General features: G+C 40.6%; 1 protein-coding gene across 1 annotated transcript; it reads right to left on the reverse strand.

Annotated features, from left to right (window-relative positions):
- Positions 1 to 2762: 2762 nt before the first annotated feature.
- Positions 2763 to 17264, reverse strand: LOC123032014 (cryptochrome-1-like). Its single transcript, XM_044447611.1, has 12 exons — positions 17228 to 17264; positions 14267 to 14357; positions 13251 to 13682; positions 11527 to 11643; positions 9689 to 9839; positions 8682 to 8822; positions 6332 to 6502; positions 5282 to 5422; positions 4954 to 5105; positions 4279 to 4376; positions 3527 to 3637; positions 2763 to 3291 (listed from the first exon to the last, which is right to left on the reverse strand). Exons 3-12 carry the CDS (start codon positions 13661 to 13663, stop codon positions 3185 to 3187), a joined length of 1602 nt encoding a protein of 533 aa, XP_044303546.1. The 5' UTR covers positions 13664 to 13682; positions 14267 to 14357; positions 17228 to 17264; the 3' UTR covers positions 2763 to 3184.
- Positions 17265 to 19071: the final 1807 nt, after the last annotated feature.

Raw genomic sequence — 19071 nt, forward strand, 5'->3', positions numbered from 1 at the left:
GGTACACCAGAGCCCATTGTATTTTTTTTCTTAAACCATTTTAGTTAAATTGATTAGGTATGCCTAACTGCAAGCTGTAGAAGCAATCCTTTTAAACTCTGCTGAGGCTGATCAGAAATTAAATACAGTCCCATATCCCTTTTGTTTCCTTTAAAAAGGAAATCACATGAAATGACAACCGACCACTGATGATTATGTGAGAAGCATCTGCAATTGCTGGTTTGAGATTGAAGCAACTGCTACATCACACTTTTATTTGGACTTCAAATTTGCTATGGAATTTGGTGCCTTGCCTTCACAAGCATTTCCCAAATTGGCAGAGCAATTTCATCCCTGGTTGTGGGATGGGCTAGTGAACCACTTGGCAAGAGGCGAAACCCCTGCTGCCCTTCATTATCTCCTGTGCCACCCCTTGTGCCACCCTTTCACCAATGCTTTTGGAATAACTATCACTGGTTTGCCACCTTTCTAATTATATTTTCATCCTTAGAAAATTGCTCAAATTGCTAGCTGTTCTTTTACTTATTTCTTTTGTTGGTTGCACTTAAGGACTGTCCACTATGTATAGACATACATTGCCAATAGCCTTGTGAGTTTCAGCTGTCAAAAGGAAGTAGGTAACAAAGGTTACTTTGTGCCCAGTTTCCATGGTTAATTGCTAGCTGCTCGTTGAAAAGATTGAAAAGCAATGATAGTGACATCGAAAAAGGATAATGACAGTATCACCCTTAGCAATGCGATTCTCTAGCTTTTAAGTGCTGAAGGGGCAAACCTCATTGTCTATTATCAATCCCACTTTTTTGGCGTGCTTATTGCTGCAGTCACTGCAGGTAGACCAAACGTATTTGCACATATTGTGCGCACATTTTCTAATGGTTTGCCAGTCACTGACAGCCCCACTCTGAGATGCTGCATGGGCACTCTGAAGCAGCTGTCAGTATGGGGATAGCAAATGCCAGCTGTCAATTCAGCTTTTAAAAATCTCCCTTTCACCAAAAGAAGGGAGGGATAAAGAGCAAAAGCACCACAGAAGTTGAAAATATTTCATGATGACAGCAGGGAGAGGGAAATAAGTCAGGCTTGCCGTGGCATTCCTGAGAATACTACCTGCACAGGAACCAAAGGGGAAGGAAGGGGGGCAAAAACCCCACAGTGAGCTTGATCATCTGTGGGATGCACCACAGGTTCTTCAAAGAGCAACCAGCTTATCGCATGCAAATGTGGTCAATGTGCTTTTTAAGTCTCTATGTTTCCTGATTTTGTCTGGGAAGTCAAGAGTTCCAGTCCCTTTCTCAAGAGTTTCTTCTAATAACTGGTTTACCACACTGTAATGATTCAGAGTATAAAAATGTCTGGATGAAAGAATGTTAAAATAACTTACTCAGATGAGAAGACTTATACTTTTCCAACCCTAATAGCCTCCCTCATATTTTTATCTGTCCCTTGACTCATTACATAATTGTTGGTGGTTACAGATTGTTCCTTAAAAATTTCCATTGAATGAAGAAATACAAATGTAGATGCCTTTATCACTTCTGTCATTAGTGACTCCTCTCCAGCCATGATACCAGCAAAAGTGACCCCATGACTGTTTTTACTAGCAGAGATGTTTTAAGATATTATAACTGCTTCATTGAATCTAACTAATGTTTGTCTAGTCCAGCATCTTGAAGAGTGGCCAACCAGATGCTCTTAGTGTCCCAACATTCCACAAAGATAAAAGCCACACTTGTGCCAACATGCAAAACCAGCGTTCTGCTACTGCTCCATACTGGATCTTCCAATTGCACAGCTAGTTTTTATTGTTGTTTTTCCCAGCAGAGTATCTTTCAAGTTACCTTTTTTGTTTTGGACTTGCTACTGAAGTTTGAATTTATAATCCAACCAAATCTCATCTACATTAAACTCCAAGTTAATCCAGAGTACTTCAGCCAAAATACCTGTTTCCTGCTGCTTAGATCATATCAAGATGCTTATTCTAGAACATGGGTTCTCAAACTATGGCCCGGGGGCCGGATATGGTCTGCCATGCCCATTTGGACCTGCCACATGCACCCCCATGCCCATGTGCGCCCGCTGCTGCCCACCTCGTCCCGCGTGCGGGGAGACAGCAGTTTGCTCGCTTGGAAAAAACAATCTACAAGCGAGCAAGCCACTGCCTCGTGCACCTGCCTCGCAGCGCGTGCCTGCCCCACCTCACCTGGCCTGGCTGCACATGCCTCCCTCGTCTGCCGCAATGCATGCGCATGCACCGGCACCTTTCAACTGGCAACTATACTGCAAAATAATGGTATTAACTTCATATTTTGTACAGAAAAATCTATACGTAGCATTTATTATCAAGTGTAAACCAAGTATCATGAATATGTTATAGTAAAAATGTCCACATCTTGCCTTGAAACGAAACAGTAAAATAAAATAACATGTTACTTTTAACTAAATACCATTGGAACAGAGAGCAATAAAAACAGTAAAAAGGTAAAGTTAACGGTTTCCCCTTGATGTTAAGTCCAGTCATGCCTGACTTTAGGGGGCGGTGCTCATCTCCGTTTCCTAGCCAAGGGAGCCAGTGTTTGTCCGCAGACAGTCTCCATGGTCATGTGGCCGGCATGACTAAACACCAAAGTGCACAGAATGCTGTTACCTTCCCACCGAAGTGGTACCTTTTTACCTACTTGCATTTGCATGCTTTCGAACTGCAAGGTTGGCAGGAGCTGGGACGGAGCAACAGAAACTCACCCCGTTGTGCAGATTCGAACCAGTGACCTTTCAAGCAACCAGCCCAGCAGCACAGCGGTTTTAAACCACTGTGCCACCTGCATCCCTTTACAGTACATCCATGTAAAAGAACAAAAACCTAAACATTAAATATTTACTATAAATTCCATGAATCATCTGCATAGTAAGTTACTCTATGAATGATGTCAAAAGTAGGTCTTTAGAAAAAGCATGGTTTACAGAAGAAGTTCAAGAATAAAAATTCCTTGCATAATTCCTTGCAAACTAATTTCCCAATTCAGTCCATCACCACTTTTGACTTTGACAGGAGTTTCTATTGTCTGTTTAACAAAAATTGGTTCTCCCTGGATGAATCAGGCTGAGATTCTTGACACAGGTGCTGAGTGCGGTGTCCACTGGATAAAGTGGGACTTACTACCAAGTAAATATAAATAGAATTGGGCTATCATTCAGTTTTTACTTGTTCACTGTTTCTGGCAAGTTTTTCTTTTCGTGGATGCTCTTCAGAATGTTCACGCTTCAGGGTCATTTCCATTGGATCATCCACATCATCTAGAAAGGAAGAGGAGAATATCAGAAATGCAATAGATAAAAATCTTAGTTTTGATTTACAATGAAAATTGCAAGGGAAATATACAGATTATTACTATGCTCTTCTCTGATTACCTCAGCATAGACAGGGAAGAGGGAACCCCACAATTATTCTTACATTATATTTCTATCCTGCTTTTTTTCCTTTTCCAAGGAAACAACACTAGGGCATTTCAACATTTGCCAGGGGACACACCTCTTGTGAGCTGAGCTGTTTTATACTGTTCTTCTCTGACTCGTTTCATCTTCTGTAGATTATGGTCGCTGACTTCTTTATGGTTTACCATAGGAAGGGGATAATCTTTACCTAATGCAAAAGAAAGCAACAATGATACAAGTGTAATTTATTTGAACAAGAAACTTCTCAAATGAATTTATACCAGATATTCTGCTGGTAGAACCTTTTCACTTTCTTGACTAAGGACCAAACAGGCAAATTAGCAGTCCACCATTCATGGGTACAAACAAGCCTGAACCATATAAACAAAATGTGTGGATAAGGTAATACTCTGTTAAAGGCTGGAAAGATGGATCCTCTCTGCCACGCCCTGGATCAGAGAGAGGGAGCAGGCTCTGACCCTAGAGAAGCAGAGCATGGGCAGCCGCCTGGTCACTTGGGCAATGGGTAGCTGTACCCTCAGCACTGTTCAGAGGATGAGGAAACATTGCAATCTTCCAGCTGGGACAATGTTTGCCTGACCAAGAATGCAGTTATTGGAACTGGGGCAGTTCTGCTGTCATGGCAATGGGGACACCTTCTCATGCTACCCTAAACATCTTTCCTGGAAAGGAAACCACAGCCAGGAAAATGGAGGAGAACAAGGAGCCTGAGAGAACCCTGCCCACTACTAGCTGTTCTCAGAGAAGGGGGGGGATTTGAAGGTCAGGGCTGAGCAAGGCCCCCTCTGGTTAGTATGAAATGGAAACAATGTTTGCTTTGTGCATTACCTATAATGCAGCCTGCCTCAATCTGTGCTGCCTCTGGCGCTGTCCAAGGTTCATAAATGTATTTGGAAGGAAAATTCTTCAGCACTGGGAGGTATTTTCTGAAACATATAATTTGTGTACACCCTGTAGAAAGATGCATGACAAATCTGAACTGCCCTAGATCACCATTATAGATTTTCAGGGTATACATTTCTAAGCTGCATTTAGACAGAACCAAGAGAAGCTGACAGGTTTTCTATTCAGTTTAAGTAGAATGCACACTTTCATCTCATAATTAAATGTGGTAGTTAATTTTATTCACTTTAGCAGGATTCTAATTGTTTGTATAAGCCGTGATACAATGAAAAGCAAAGAAAGAAAAGGGCAACCAAAATGCATGGGGTTGGTGGGACTGGAAGAATAAAGCATTTAGGAACTTTAGTTAAAAAATAACAGAGATACATTCTTAGAATAACAAGATGTAAACTTACTGCCACAAATACATGATGAAGGCTGATGGCAACTATTAGCTCCAAGGGCTTAAGAGCAACAGTGGTGACAATGGCTTACTTATGAATTTTCCAGGAAGCATGCCGAGCTACATGGACCAGCTAGAACAAAATGGATCTGCTTCAGCAGGGCACTATCCTTAATATGATAGACACTGAACTGAACAATTTAACCACGGGTACTTACCGGATATATTGGCCTTCTGGATCTGTGCGCTTGCCAAAACGAACAGGACAGAAAATGCGTGAGTACTGGTGGAAGAAAGCACTGGCAGATAGCCACATCCAGTTCCCTGCATTAATGCTATAATCTGCATCCAGAAGCAGCTCTTCAAACACCTATAAAAGATTAGTGTTAAACTAAAACAGTGCATAAAACTGGTGAATTGAACCCACAGAAAATGGCTGGATCTCCTGAACTGGGAGTGGTGATTACTTTTGAATCATGTGGAAGAAAAACTTCCCTGCCCAGAAATGTTTCCTGTAATGTTCAAGACAAAAGTATGACTGCCAACCTGCATGCCCTCTTCCCAACTGATCCAGAGGTCTCCACGGGTCAAGAAGCAGGCCACTGCATGACGAGCAAGATGGTGAATCCAACCTTCCTGACGTAGCTGAGTCATAATAGCATCAATCCAGGGAAATCCAGTTTGTCCCTAAAAAAAAAAAGGTCAATGATCTCAGTTTCTCTGATCAGCTCTGGTGTGCTGTTCTCCCTCCTTCACCTCTCAGAATGCCACTTTTCCTTCTCTATATAGAATCTAACATGCAAACTAGACATGCTACTAGACACATAATGAGCAAACATCTCTTTTTTTTGTTTCATGGAGGACAATTTTCATTGGGATTGCAGTGCATGGGAAGGGGAGGTTTAGAGTTTAATTCTGTGCATGTTTAGACACAAAAACTTTTTAAAGAGCTTTTTCCCTCTTCAAGGGTTCACTGCTTGGGGATGCTGCAAAGTTGTTCTACTTTTTGTGGAGGAACAAGAGATTCAAACAAGAATACTCCCTACAACTTTGGGAAGAGTCCATGTTTTATGCTGTTTTAATCACTGTACAGTGTTCTGAGAGTAACAACTAAAGATCTGTTTATAAAAAGTTTAAATAAATGAATAAAATTGGTAAAAAGACTATGAACTTGATTCTTATCTCTATGGGCTTAGACTGTTCCATGTGCATCACACCTGCTTTTTCAGTTATGGAGTTTCTATGCTATGTAAGATAACCCAGAATTGCAACACAACACACGGAATGTTCTGCTTCTTAGCTACAGTCCTAGATATTCTTTCAAACAAACAGATGGAAATCTTATTTAAAAATCTATGTGGAAATAATGCACTCCCTTTTATTCACCCATATTAGTTCAAAACAAGGCACTGCTGACCTACTATTCCAAATCAAATTATAATGTTCTAAAAGTTACCATTACAATTATTTTTAATTGTCCTTGCAGACTGCACCCAGACTTCTGAACCCCATTCAGCTGAAATACTGTGGTGGCCTACAAAATGGCTATCGGGATTCTGAGATAACTACTTCAACCCTCTGGTACCAGTGTCTTACCATTTTCCACCTGTGGAGTTTCTCTGTATCCTTGTACCATTCTATCTGAAGGCAGATGGGATTTCCAACCATTTTTGTAAAGTTGGGTGTTGCTGATGCTACTGTATAAAAGAATTCTCTCCAAAGCAGCTGTCCTTGAAGAGATACTGGTGGCAGCGAATGGTTCTTTGACTGTAACATGGATGATGGCACATGAAAAAAGACTAGAATCCATGATTAGCTTAAGAATATATGATAATTAATAAAGGGACCCAGATTCAGCACCGAAATAACAAAACTATGAGCTTTTAAAAATGCACTGTTTCCAAATGCATTATGAGCTCTGAGCTACCCACCTTGATACACTTAAGACAGAATCTTACACAGTTTAGGACATAATCCCATGAATGTTTAGACAGAAAAGGAGCATGCTGGGAGCTCTAGGACATTTTCGTTTGAACATGCATAGAATTGTGCTTTTACAATACAAAATGTAAGTATTTAGAAAACTAGTGGATGAAGTATGCAGAAGCTTTAAAACACACACAACAAGTTGCAAGTTGTGCTTTTCTGGAGCTCTGGCCAAACAAAGCATTGTACAGTATATAATGTCCTCTTAAGATAGAAATGCTGTTGGCTGGAAAGTCTTGTGGATGGAAGTTTGCAAACAAATTTGGAAGCTGTTATATTTCCCTTACAACATCTGATATGCAGTCTTGGGGCATCTCTTGCACCAAGTATTGCTGATGCTAACATTACAGCAATGCTTTTACCAGCCAATGACTGATTTATCTACTACAGCTTTATCTGGGAGCTAGTTTCACCTACCCACACACTATATATCCAGACTTTACCTATATATTTATTTCAATTCTATACCACCCAATAGCTGAAGCTGAATGCAGTCAAATACAAAAACATTTTTTCAAAATCCAAACTTTTCAAAACAAAAAAAATAAAATAGCATAACTGTTTTTAGAGAGAATGTAAAGTTCTCTGTGTAGGGCTGTCTTTAAAGACAGCCTATAGGTTTCAGCTGCTGCAAAATTCAGCTACCAGAATGTGGGGCCGAGGTGGTTTGATCATATCACACCAATACTGCATAACTTGCACTGACTATTTCCTTCTACGCTCAGCTTAAGAGTGCTAGTGTTGACTATTAAGCCTTTGAATACTTTGTGACCAACTTATTTAAAGGACTGCTTCTGCCTCTATGAACTTGGCTAGTCCCTCAGAAGTGCTACTCCCTGGTTCACCACTGCAGTCAAATAAATTGTGGGTACTTGGAAGGGGACAAGAGCTTTTTATGGATTGCTATTTTTATGGACTTCTGAAATTCCTCTCTCAAGGAATAAACAAAGCCCCCTTCTTGCAGCTTTTAAGCACTTCCTAAACATTTGCTTTTACTCTGTCAAGCTTGTTACTAGCCTTATTGCTATCCCTTAAGTATATATTTACTCTAGTGTTTTTTACTATTATTTCTAACATTTAAATTTGTAAATTGGCTTGTGAGGGCCTTCCATAAAAGGTAGGATAGAAATATATTAAACAAGCTATTTATTATATTTACATCCTGCCTTTTTTCCTTTTGAGGAACTCAAGGCTGCTTATGTATTTCTCTTATTTCTCTCAGTCTTACCAAAGTATTATGTTCTTTGTAGATACTGAGGCTTGTCACATTTGCTTGACTCACTTTCATCTATGTGGTGACTGGCAACACCATTTTATCAGGCTATGGAAAGCAGGGCCACAATCAGCTCTGCTGAGCCAGGTCTATCAGGCTTCTCCCATATAGTGATACCTATCAAGAGGTATTCCATACTGCTGAAAAGAGGGAAAGAAGGGAAGCAGGTCTGCTCTATCTGCTGTGCTGGGAGACTTACAACCATTTCGTTTCTGTCCTTGAACTTCATGCACTCTCTCTGGTCATTCCAAGAACAGGTTTTTATAGCTAGGAGCTAGTACAAAGGTTGGCAATCTGTGGTCCCCAGATTAATATCTTACAGCCCTCTGCCAAATTTCAAAAAGCCTCTTGCATGCAATCAGTTCAGACCTAGGACAAGAGCAATGTGCCCTTCCTTAGCAGAAAACTGGATAGGAGGTAAGAAGAGTGAAAAAAGGGAATGGCAGGGAGGGAGGGAGGGAGTAATCACCCACTTTTGGCTTTGGCCCTGTTCAGTGCCAGTTTCAACCTCAGCTTCTAACCAACATATGGCCTGCAACAGAATTCAAGCTTAAGATTTCTACCTGCTCTTCTTCCCAATCCTTTTCCTTTTGTGTAATGTCTTTTAGATTATAAACCTGGGAGCCCTATTCAGCTCAGGAATGGTAGAAAATTGCTTGAAATAAATAAATTACAGCATAACCTTACCTGAGCATAAATTTTTGACAGTCTATGAAAAAAAGTCCGGGCTGATAAACAACCCAAGCTGAAATAGGGACTCAGGCCTGTAGTACTTGGAAGCAGAGAATTTGGGATAGTTCTTGGCTTAGCAAACTTTGCTATCCAGCCCTAAAAAGAGAAGAAGAAAAGCTGAATACCATAAACAGGATGATATTTGAGGAGCAGGATGCCCTAGCTGTACTCTCTTGACAAGCCTTAGATCTCATCTCACCATTTTATCTTCTTACACATTTTAAATGCTCTGTACCCTAAGTAATATGCAATGGAAAGAAGGGCTATATATTCTTAAACAAATAAATAAGTACCATTATTGCATTCTAAGTAAACTACACAGCCTCCACACTACAACTCTGTGCTTGTCTGTCCTGACAAACCCGAAGTATGTGACTTCCTGCTCTACTTGTAGCAAGTACATCTACACTTGCAAGGAGAGGGACTACTTCTAACTTTCAGCAGATATCTGAATATACACACACAGAGATGCTACCTTTATCACCTCCACTACTCCTCCCAGGTACAATATATGTACAATATATATGAATTGTACAAGGCCAGGAGCTGCTTTTGCTCTTCCACCTCCACACTCTATCTTCAGCAACTGCTGTGCTGGTTTTTCAGACTCAGAAGACACCATCAAAGATCACTAAACCATGGTTGGAAAAGGACTTCAACCTTGTGACCCTCAACCATTGTGATTGCTATCATTCCCCAAACTTTGTAGTAAAACTTTTAAACCTGTTTAGAAAGACTGAGTTCCTGCTGAGGTATGCCCCAGTTAGCACTGAATAATACTGCATTATGTTCATATATATAATAAAAGTTTAAACATATGGCTCTTATAGGGAATTAAAAAGAGCAGGCTCTGATTTTTATTTATGCACCTCTTGCAAAGATAATCTGAGAGTCTGCTGGTTATCTTCTTCCCACCAAATGTCAAGGCTAAGGAAGATATATATATTAGCAAGAAGACTAACCTGGTTCTTCAGGTGATCTTCGAGTCGCTGCAACCCAACTGTTTCCCCACCTCTCCAGGGTGACTGGTACTCTTTGGGAAGTCCCAAGTCCTCAGGGAGAGGCACCTTATAGAATTCGTCTAGGCCAGCTTCAGGGAGAGGGCTGAATTTTCTAAGGACAAAATAGATGTCCTTCAAAAAGTGAAGGCTACCACAAGGAGACAGAAAGGGGAACTTTCCTATCCAGCTTGCTAAATGAAATTAACACTGCACTCTTTTTCATCACAGTACAAGTGATTCACCTAGAAAGTTGAATCTTATCACCATTTGGGATGGTTTCTGTCCTGTGGCCAGCAGAAAGAAACATGACTGACTGAGAAACTGCTGTCCCTACCTTCTCTCAGACAGCATGTTGAGACAAATATCTAGGAAAAAGTGGTCAGGAAAACCCCATGCAGGGCTTTAATGTCCCAAACTGTGTTAATGGACAATTGCTCATCCACAAAGCAATGTGCAAGAGAGAATAATGTTTAAATTATTGTTATAGTAATTGTGAAGCTCACACATTATAGAAATAAACAGGCCAGGTAACAACTCCTAGATATATTACTTTAGCTCTCTACCTTCCACACTTCCATTAAGAATTTTGTCCTATTTGCAGTCAGAATGTGTCTATATTATGCATTTAAACTGATTTAACTTGACAGAAATCTGGGAAATAAAATATTCTTTGGGCTCAGGGATGTTTACAGAGAGCAATTCAACCCGCTCTCCAGAATGACTGATCTCAAAGTGAATTCAGCATGAAATCCTCAGTGAAATCCCTTGGAGTTAAAATTGCTTAACTTTGTCCTAGGCTGGTTGAGGAAGCCTGGAAATCACAGAAGTTTTTTTATTATTATTATTTAAAAAGGCATAGTATTGCAACCTAAGGATGGAATCCCTTCGCTTCTAGACAGCCTTGGAATCCCAGCCCCAGCTGTGGAAACACATTGAGCAGTCAGAGCTGGGATTCTGAACGCAGAGCAGTCTCCTCTGCCCTTGTAGCTGGTGCAGGAAGAACCATGCTGGCTTTGACTCTAAGGCCCAAAGATCATCCTTACAGCCAGAGGTGTGAGGGCATTCTGGGGGGAGAGAGGGGAGTGTCTCTAGTATATTATATAGTATTCTTATGGTGGCTCAGCTTCCCCTCCTCAAAATCAGCTGTCTAAGTCTTTTGCAGGGTGGGACAAGTGCAAAAGTGATCTTTGCCTCTATACTCCTTCCACCCTTAATAGGATGTTCATAATCCTCCAAGTTCAGAGAGTTAGAGGCAGCTACATTTGAAAGCAGTGGAAGAAGCTTACAATAAGTTTACATTTGTAATATAGTCAGTTGCAATTCATACTTTTATATGCATCTGCAGTTGTGAATTCAATGACTGATATTATGCAAAGCAGCGTAAAATATCATAAAACATGCAAGTACACTTCAGTACCTAATACCATCTGCCTGAATTCCCTGTTCAACAACAAAGATGAGATCACTTATGACTCTCTCAGATAGATTTCAAATTCATTTATCTCAGTACATGCCAATTTTTTTCAGATTCTAGCTCATTCATGATCATCCTTTAATTTTTTTATATTTCGAACACTGATTTTGAAATGTGACCTTCCCAAATGCACAGGGGTTTCTGAAGAATTGCCGTAATATTGCCACAGAAAATTGTTTGTTTTAATCAAAACCAAAGTAACTCTATCTCCAATTTGTACTATAGCTATATCTCTAATCTGTACATTATGAACCAAGGAACACAGACATCTTTAGATAGCATTCCTTGAAAGAACGTTTTCATCTTCAGGTGGTATAGTCCTTACTGTGAATTCTCTATGGTGATGTCTGGCACAGGCATCTCAGGATCTCCAAGTGCTGTTAGTATATGAAGAAACCTCTTGTATGTCAAAGGAGGTGTTCCTCTGTTTAGTTCCACAATTCTGAATAACACAAGACAGTTATATTATGAACCATCAGAAACCATTTGTACAAGAAGGCTATCAGGGGATGGAATTCTACCATAGCACAGGAACTATCCTTGCTTTAAAACTTGCTTGGGTAATATAGGTTAAGTGTTGCAACTTGAGGAATTTATTTATTATATTTATATCTCACCTTTTTTCCTTTCAAGGAAATCAAGGTGGCTTACATAATTTCCCTCCAAATCTTACTCTCACAACAACTCAGTCTTATCCCCTGTGAAATTTCAGCTGAGAGTCTAGGACTAGCCCAAAGTCACCCAGTTGGCTCAAAGGCTGAGGGAGGATCAGAACCCAGATCTCCTGAGTTCCAGTCCTGCATTCTTAACCACTATACTACACTTGTTCTATTATAGAAAACAGATTACCATATTCAACTGCAGCATCTCATAGTGTACACATATGTACGCAGTTGCTTGAGTAGGTGGCAATTGCCTACACTCCCTGCAGATTTCCTACCATTGCACGGAAGTTATGGAAGGGGCAGTTGGATATAATCCTGCTGCCCCATTGCATGTCAATGTTTCACCATTTCCCAAAGCTGTGTATTTTTCTACACAATGTTATCTGCAAAAACTGGCCTGTCTTTCTTCAGGTTGCTTTTTGATAGATGAGCATGGAATAGTTAATAATTGTGAACCGCCCAAATATCTTTGACTTTTGGGCAGTATAGAAATGAAACAAATAAATGGACAACTAATCCATGAGAACTTCTAGCCAGATGTATACCCACCAGATGCACACCAATGCACAACTTAGCACAATCTGTGTACTGCAGACAGACACAACTTCCAGAGTGATTTCTATGGCACAGCATGCACAGAATTGTATTGGCACTGGGTCATCTCACATCACAGTGCTCCTGATGTCAGCAACCTTCCACTGCTTCCTACCATGCTGGACCTTTGACACCCAATGGTGCAAACGTGGCTCAAAGGGTACAATGCTTTACTAGTGTCTGCTTGGATACACAGTTGTAGTTAGTCTGGACATCCACACATAGCTATCTGTGCAAAACACTTGACTTTTTTCAGTTTGATTTCATATACATAGAGGTGTCCAAGTAAATGATCGATTCATAGGAATATTAAAGAGTAAGATCACAACAGATAAAAAGTTAAAATTTAGTATACATGTAGTCAAGTGACTCTAGCAATGCAAATGATATACATGTTTACTAAGAAATAAGTCCCACTGAATACAGTCCCACTGACTTATCCTTTAGTACGCATCATAGGTTTAGTATTCTAAAACTCTGGAAAGTATTAATTAACCCTAACAGTTGAAACATGCTAAATGTATTCATTTTTATCTCAGCTTTCGACCAAAAAAATGGCAGACATGATGTCTGCTTCATAAGAGTGCCCAGTTTTAAAGTGTCAAATCCCAAATGCAACAAAAAGGATGAATGTAGGAATTCCCCTTTGAAAACTTGAAACAGACACAGGTGATGGGGTGGGGATTTGCATCAGCAGCCAGGAATATACCTAAGCTTTCAGAATGAGAGTTGTGTTAACATGATTGCTATAATATAATGTGGGTTCCCAGGAGATGACCCTTGGCCATACCGTCGAACATCATACAAAGTGTGCCCCACCAAGGAGAATACTTCAAATCCCATTTCTTTTCCCACAGCTCGGATAGTCCTCTCCATTTCCTTGTAAAAAGGTTCAGTTTCATCATCCAAAGTCACTTGGGTAATATTCCACTTCTGAACATGCTCCCGCAATACAACCTCATACTCTCCTTGAATAATCCATAAACAAGAGTTCAATTTCTTTAAGTTTCCCTGGAGATCTTCCAGAGATTGAAGAAGAAAATGCCAACGCATAGTTCCAATTTTCATTGCACGTGTCAAAAATTTTCTGTCCAGTATGTAGACTGGATATACAGTTTCAGAAGATTTCAATGCAGCTAGAAGAGTGGGATTGTCATGTAGCCGGAGACCCTTCCGAAAAAGATGAATTGTCTGATGAGACATGTTGGATATTTATTTGATCCTGGAAGAATAAAAAAATACATATCTATATTAACTGGATGTGGGACTGGAGATGGAAAAACTCTGTGGAACTGTAAGAGTTCCCATGAAGCCACATAAACTTGAGTAGAGATTAATAGACTGATGCAGAGTAAAAAGTACAGACATGTCATTTAACATGACAGTAACTAGTAGTATTATGTTAATCTTGGCAAAATATTATGTAGTGCAAATAGAAGGAAAGGGACTGACTTCTGGAAAATATAACACCACCATTTTAGGTGAGGGCCATTATAAATAAAAGGAAAGAATGTCAGAAGCAGATGTAGATTTCCTTTATCTCTGACACCAATGTTACTGATATTCTAGTGGTATACACAGAAAAAAATGTTCTGCTTCTGTCTACCTCTCCTTCTGTTTTTACGGTACATACCCATACAAAACAGCTAATTTCCACCAAATAATATTCCCTACAGGAAATTATAGAGTTGTGCTTTTCAAAATATGCCCTAGTATATGCAGGCTTGTGAGGGGTCTCTTGATGAGAACATAGAATGAAGGAAAAGCATTCCTAAAAGACACTTTATAGTACAAATCTATACTTACCTGTTTTAAACTAAGATTTGTTGTATCCCAAGAAACTTACTCCCAGAGATCAGTGTACATAAGGAGCCACCTCAGGGGACTTAGAAGCATTCTATAAGTGAGGTAAAATAATAAAATCTTGATAGTTTAAAATAAAGATAACCAATTGAATTTCTTTATGGACACACAATCTGGATAACACAGTGGAGAAGGCCCTGTGTTGCACCTGTACCAGCTACACCTAAAACTGTGGTAGGTTGCAGAACATCTGGATGCAGTGAGTGGCCAGAAAGGAGGAAAGGAGGTGGTCATTCAAATATTCTGATGCCATCCCTTTTAATCAGGGGGTCTGAGAATCACTGATCTAGAAAATCAAACAAAACCTTTTACTTATCAGTTGCTAGAGTGGCTTGCCATTCTGCATCCATTTTGCATCTTTTCACAACCCCACACTTTATTACAGTAATCTCTATATTTTGGGTTGTGTGTTCCTTCAACAATGACAAAAGGAGGCACACTTACTATATTTCAATACTATTTAAATGTACTTGGTATATTTCAGATGACATTTTTATTGAAGAGATTAGAAGCTACAGGGCATTGGTGTTTTACTGATTCCTTTGCAGATAGTGAGTCTTAGAGTGAAAGAAGGGAGCAAAGTAGAAGTGCCAGACAAAGGATAAGAAGGTTAAACTAAAAATTTGGAAACAGCAGCTTTATCTAGAATGTCTAAAAATAGGTAATTTGCTACATAGAACTATACACTTACATAAAATATTCACATGTATATTCTGTCTACAAAATTTACTATACCATACTTTGTTCTCCATCCTATGTATGTTTAGACAGAAAAAAAGCACTATAAATCCTAACACCCTAACAGGCTCAATCCAACAGTAATTTACAGATGGTATTAAATTCTAGAGGTCTGCACTGCTAGAAGTATATTGTACAATGACTGCGGTCCTTCTCTAAGTTTTCCAACCATTAGCTGCTAGAATGGGAGCAGGGATAATCAGACCTTATTGTCATTTAATTGTTAGGATGAAACCATCCTGTTTTATTGAGTTTTTAGTTAGCAGCAATGGTTTCTATGTCCTCTTTGGACTGCTGATTTATTCTAAGTTGCAATACCATTTCTATTTATTCATTTATTTATACATTTTATATAAAATTTCAAAACTGTGTAGTATCCTTAGATAGAAATGGCTCATGCCCCCCCCCCCAGAGTAAAAAACCAAAATATAAAAGTGAAACATTACAAACAATAAATCCTTAGGGCACAAAAGAATTTTGCACAAAATCCTCCCAGCTTGGAGGATTCCAGGCATCCTATGCATGATGGGAGATGCACAGAGGCAATGGTTGCCTTCATGCTGCTCCTGCCATGCAAACACTGAGACAGCAAAGCAGAGTGAGGTGCCACTGAGATACTTCAGATCCTGGTGAAGCCTGTCTCCTTCCCTCTTTCCCTCCTTTCCACTCTCCAAAGTACACAGTGTTTCCCAGGCTGCCTGAAGGGACCAGGGAGTTCAGTGCCAACTTTGACCTCAGAATAAGTTTTTAAAAAACCTATGGCTTTCTAGACTCTGTCTAGCAGCCTTAAAAGTGCACCTTTAAAAACATTAAAGACAATCATAAAACAGTGGTATTATGAAACATTGTAAGCCATGCATATTCTGTTTAATCAAAGATGTGTTCAAGAGTCTATAGAGCTCAATACACATTCTGCCTCACACCCACTGTGCAGGTGCTGCAGAGGGCGGATGCCACTATCAACAAGGCTCACTTATATCCTGAACACTTTACTGGTCAAGAAGCAACCAGTAAGGCCTTCTTGGAAGGCCAACTAAGTTTTGAGTTGAATTAAATTAGTTTTAAGTTGTTGTGAACTACCTAGAGAGTTTCAGCTATTGGGCAGCATGGAAAAATCAATAAAACTTAGTGCATATAGGGGAAGGCAGTTAACTGTGCCAAGTTGTTTAGTACTGTGTATACCAACAAAACTTGTTCTAGTCCCTAAATTGTTAGTTGCATTTCTTACTTGTTCTGATCACCTATTACCACCCAGTAAGGCCATTAAGTCCAGAGTCTGAAATGACCTAACTGCACCATTACCAAAGCATTCCACTCAGCACTTGCCCCAGTGGAGGAATTCCTCCAAATGTAAGCTCCAAAGAAAGGAATGTCCTCAGGAGTGGCTTAAAGTTATTAAGATCCAGTTATTAAGAACTGCAGGAAAGGCCTTCTTGTCTGCATTGGCCTGTTTGTCCGGTGTGCACAGAGGGGCTTTCTCCTGTGTTGCTCAAACTAGAACCTGCTCCCGCAAGACTATAACTGGCCGCCACTCTCTTGTATTTTCTGGTGTGTTATGTTACTACTGTACTGCTTTTAATGCTCCTGGGGTTTTTGTTTTAACGTAACATCATTCGCAATTGTGCAGCACCTTGATGGCTTTTTGGCAGATACACTTTAATAACAACTTCGGAAAGGAAGAAAGCATTACATTCCCTCTCCATGCTTGGACCACTACCGGCCCGGCCTGGCTCTTTTGCTTTTAAAAGCACTACCATGTTCAGCTCAGCGACAAGAAACTAAGTCCTTCCTAAATCTCAGGAGGGGCTGGGAGGGGTGTTGCATTGGCAAGGCGTGCTCCCCTCGCTACAGCCTGCGAAGGGCTACTAGTACAGCGAGAAACAACCCCTCCCTGCGCTTCTCGTGCGCGGCGTGGATCGCGACACGAGCCTCACGCGGCAGCGCGAAGGCAAGAGCCCCACACAGCTTCCCCTCCCGCCACCAGAGACGCCTCTACCAAGGCTGAGGACATGGCTCCTGAAGGGGATGGGGACTCTCCGGAGTGGCGCGTAAACGCGGAGCGGCCCATTCCCGCGGGGCGAGAGGGGTGCTCAAAAGGCCCGGCCGCTCGCATCCTAGATTCATGAGAGAAGACGTGGAGAAGGAATAGCTAGGACCCGGGGTTACCTGCTTTATTCCTGCAGCTGTAAAAAGGGACTTCCGGCTGGGAGAGGCACCCCGGCTTCTGGTTTCCGGGAGCAGCCGCCAGAGGGCGGCGGCGGCGGAGCGACAGGCTTGCAAGCTATGGCTGCAATGAACGGGAGGGAGGGAGGTTGGTTGGGTGCGGGGTTGCTGGCAAGAGATGCGATGAACCTGAAGACACGCTTGTTTAAGATCTGTAAAGAATTGCAGCTCTCTGCGTGCGTTCTTGAGGAAGGAGGACCCCCAGAAAACGTGGGACTGGCTAGTTCCAAGTAAAGGTGCGAGGGACCCGGTTCCGACCCCGCTAGGAGTGGGGGCAGTTGGAGAACCCCGTTTAGGCGCAGCATGCCTGTGCCGGAGTGGCGACTGCGGGCAGAGCCGGGTCAGGGTTCCTATGAAAACATTTCCTGCGTATAGAAAACCAGCACAGGAAAAGGAAAGACTTCCCCCTGCTATTTATAAACAGGGATGTATTTAGTTTTTAAGAGATCACTCCTATCGGAATACCTCCAGCAAAGGCACATACATGTACATGCTATTGGGGTTTTGTGGTTTTAAGTTATTTTGTGTGCATGTTTTAACATTTGTTAACCACCCAGCTATTGGTTTGTATCAAAATGAAATACATAAACACATAACAAGTTTATCATTTCAGAAAGAGCTAGGTTGAGTGATGGTGTGAGGCATATCTTTATAGGTGCCTCCCAGCAGTTAATCTTTTAAAACCACCATAAGATAAAAATAAACAATATGGTATTAATTGTTGAATATGTGTGAGTGGGGGGTGTCAAAGTACTAAACCTTTCTAGCTTGTTAGTTCTATAAATTTTCAAACTTTTATGCTAACCTAAATGACTTTAAAGGATATTTTAGCTATTGTGCATCTTAAGTGTGCATTAACTTTGGTAACAAAAATCAAAGAGGTGCACTAGAAGGAAGTAGCAGTAAAGACATTCTCTTATGACACACATTGCAAACAGAAGCAAGTGGGCCAGAAATCAGGTCCTTGGGAAGCTACAAAATTTGGAAGACAGATTCTCCTGCTCATTGCTAATTATCTTAATGCGTTCATTTCTAATTTGACTGTAGCTTTTCTTTTCTTGCCACAACCTTCAAACTACAAACTGAAGTGGTGCCACCAAATAAACGAGCATGCTGGAGTAAGTGGGTTTGAAAATGGCATCCTGAATGCACCTAGTTTTTACCTTTGTAGTAGCGATGTTTGGACTCTTTCCATGAAGCCCAGGATATATCACTTTCTGAAGAATGTTCCGTCCCTTTCAATGGAATTTCGCTGACATCTGAATTATTCCAAGATGTGCCTGCCTCTTACACACAATAAAATAACTAGGTCATAGAAAGAATGTAGGTCACTTCAAGTCCCTTCTGCTGGCAAAAGCTGCACTTGAGGATTGCCCTATTAAGACTAGGAATACACTGTCAGTAGTTATCTGATTTAAATAAATCTATAGACAAAACATGTTTAAACAGCTGCTTAAAAATCAATCACTATCCATCATTTACAGATCAGATTTGGAAGGTGTGCAGGGCCTATGAAGCCCTGTTACTCTCAGAGGCTTACAACATGGTATGGCAGGGATTTCCAGGTTGTAAATCTTCTGTTTTAATGCTCTATTCTCAGACTTTATAACATTTTAATATACTGATATCTATCTATCTATCTATCTATCTATCTGCAGTGCACAATTTGTAATCCTCCAGATGTTTTGGTGTACAGATTGCCCACCTGTTCAATGTTAATAGAACTGTTTATCAGCCAAAATAATCTAAAGGGATGTATTCACATTAGATGTTTTATACTATACTGC

Source organism: Varanus komodoensis, unplaced genomic scaffold, assembly GCF_004798865.1.
Source record: "Varanus komodoensis strain SLA01 unplaced genomic scaffold, ASM479886v1 scaffold52, whole genome shotgun sequence".
NCBI lineage: Eukaryota > Metazoa > Chordata > Lepidosauria > Squamata > Varanidae > Varanus > Varanus komodoensis.

Coding starts and splice junctions, on each gene's coding strand:
- LOC123032014 (XM_044447611.1), bottom strand. CDS start 13,663: ATGTCTCATCAGACAATTCATCTTTTTCGGAAGGGTCTCCGGCTACAT. Junction 8,823..9,688: donor AAGATCACCTGAAGAACCAG/GTTAGTCTTCTT, acceptor TTCTCTTTTTAG/GGCTGGATAGCAAAGTTTGC. Junction 5,106..5,281: donor GTTGGGAAGAGGGCATGCAG/GTTGGCAGTCAT, acceptor AATCTTTTATAG/GTGTTTGAAGAGCTGCTTCT.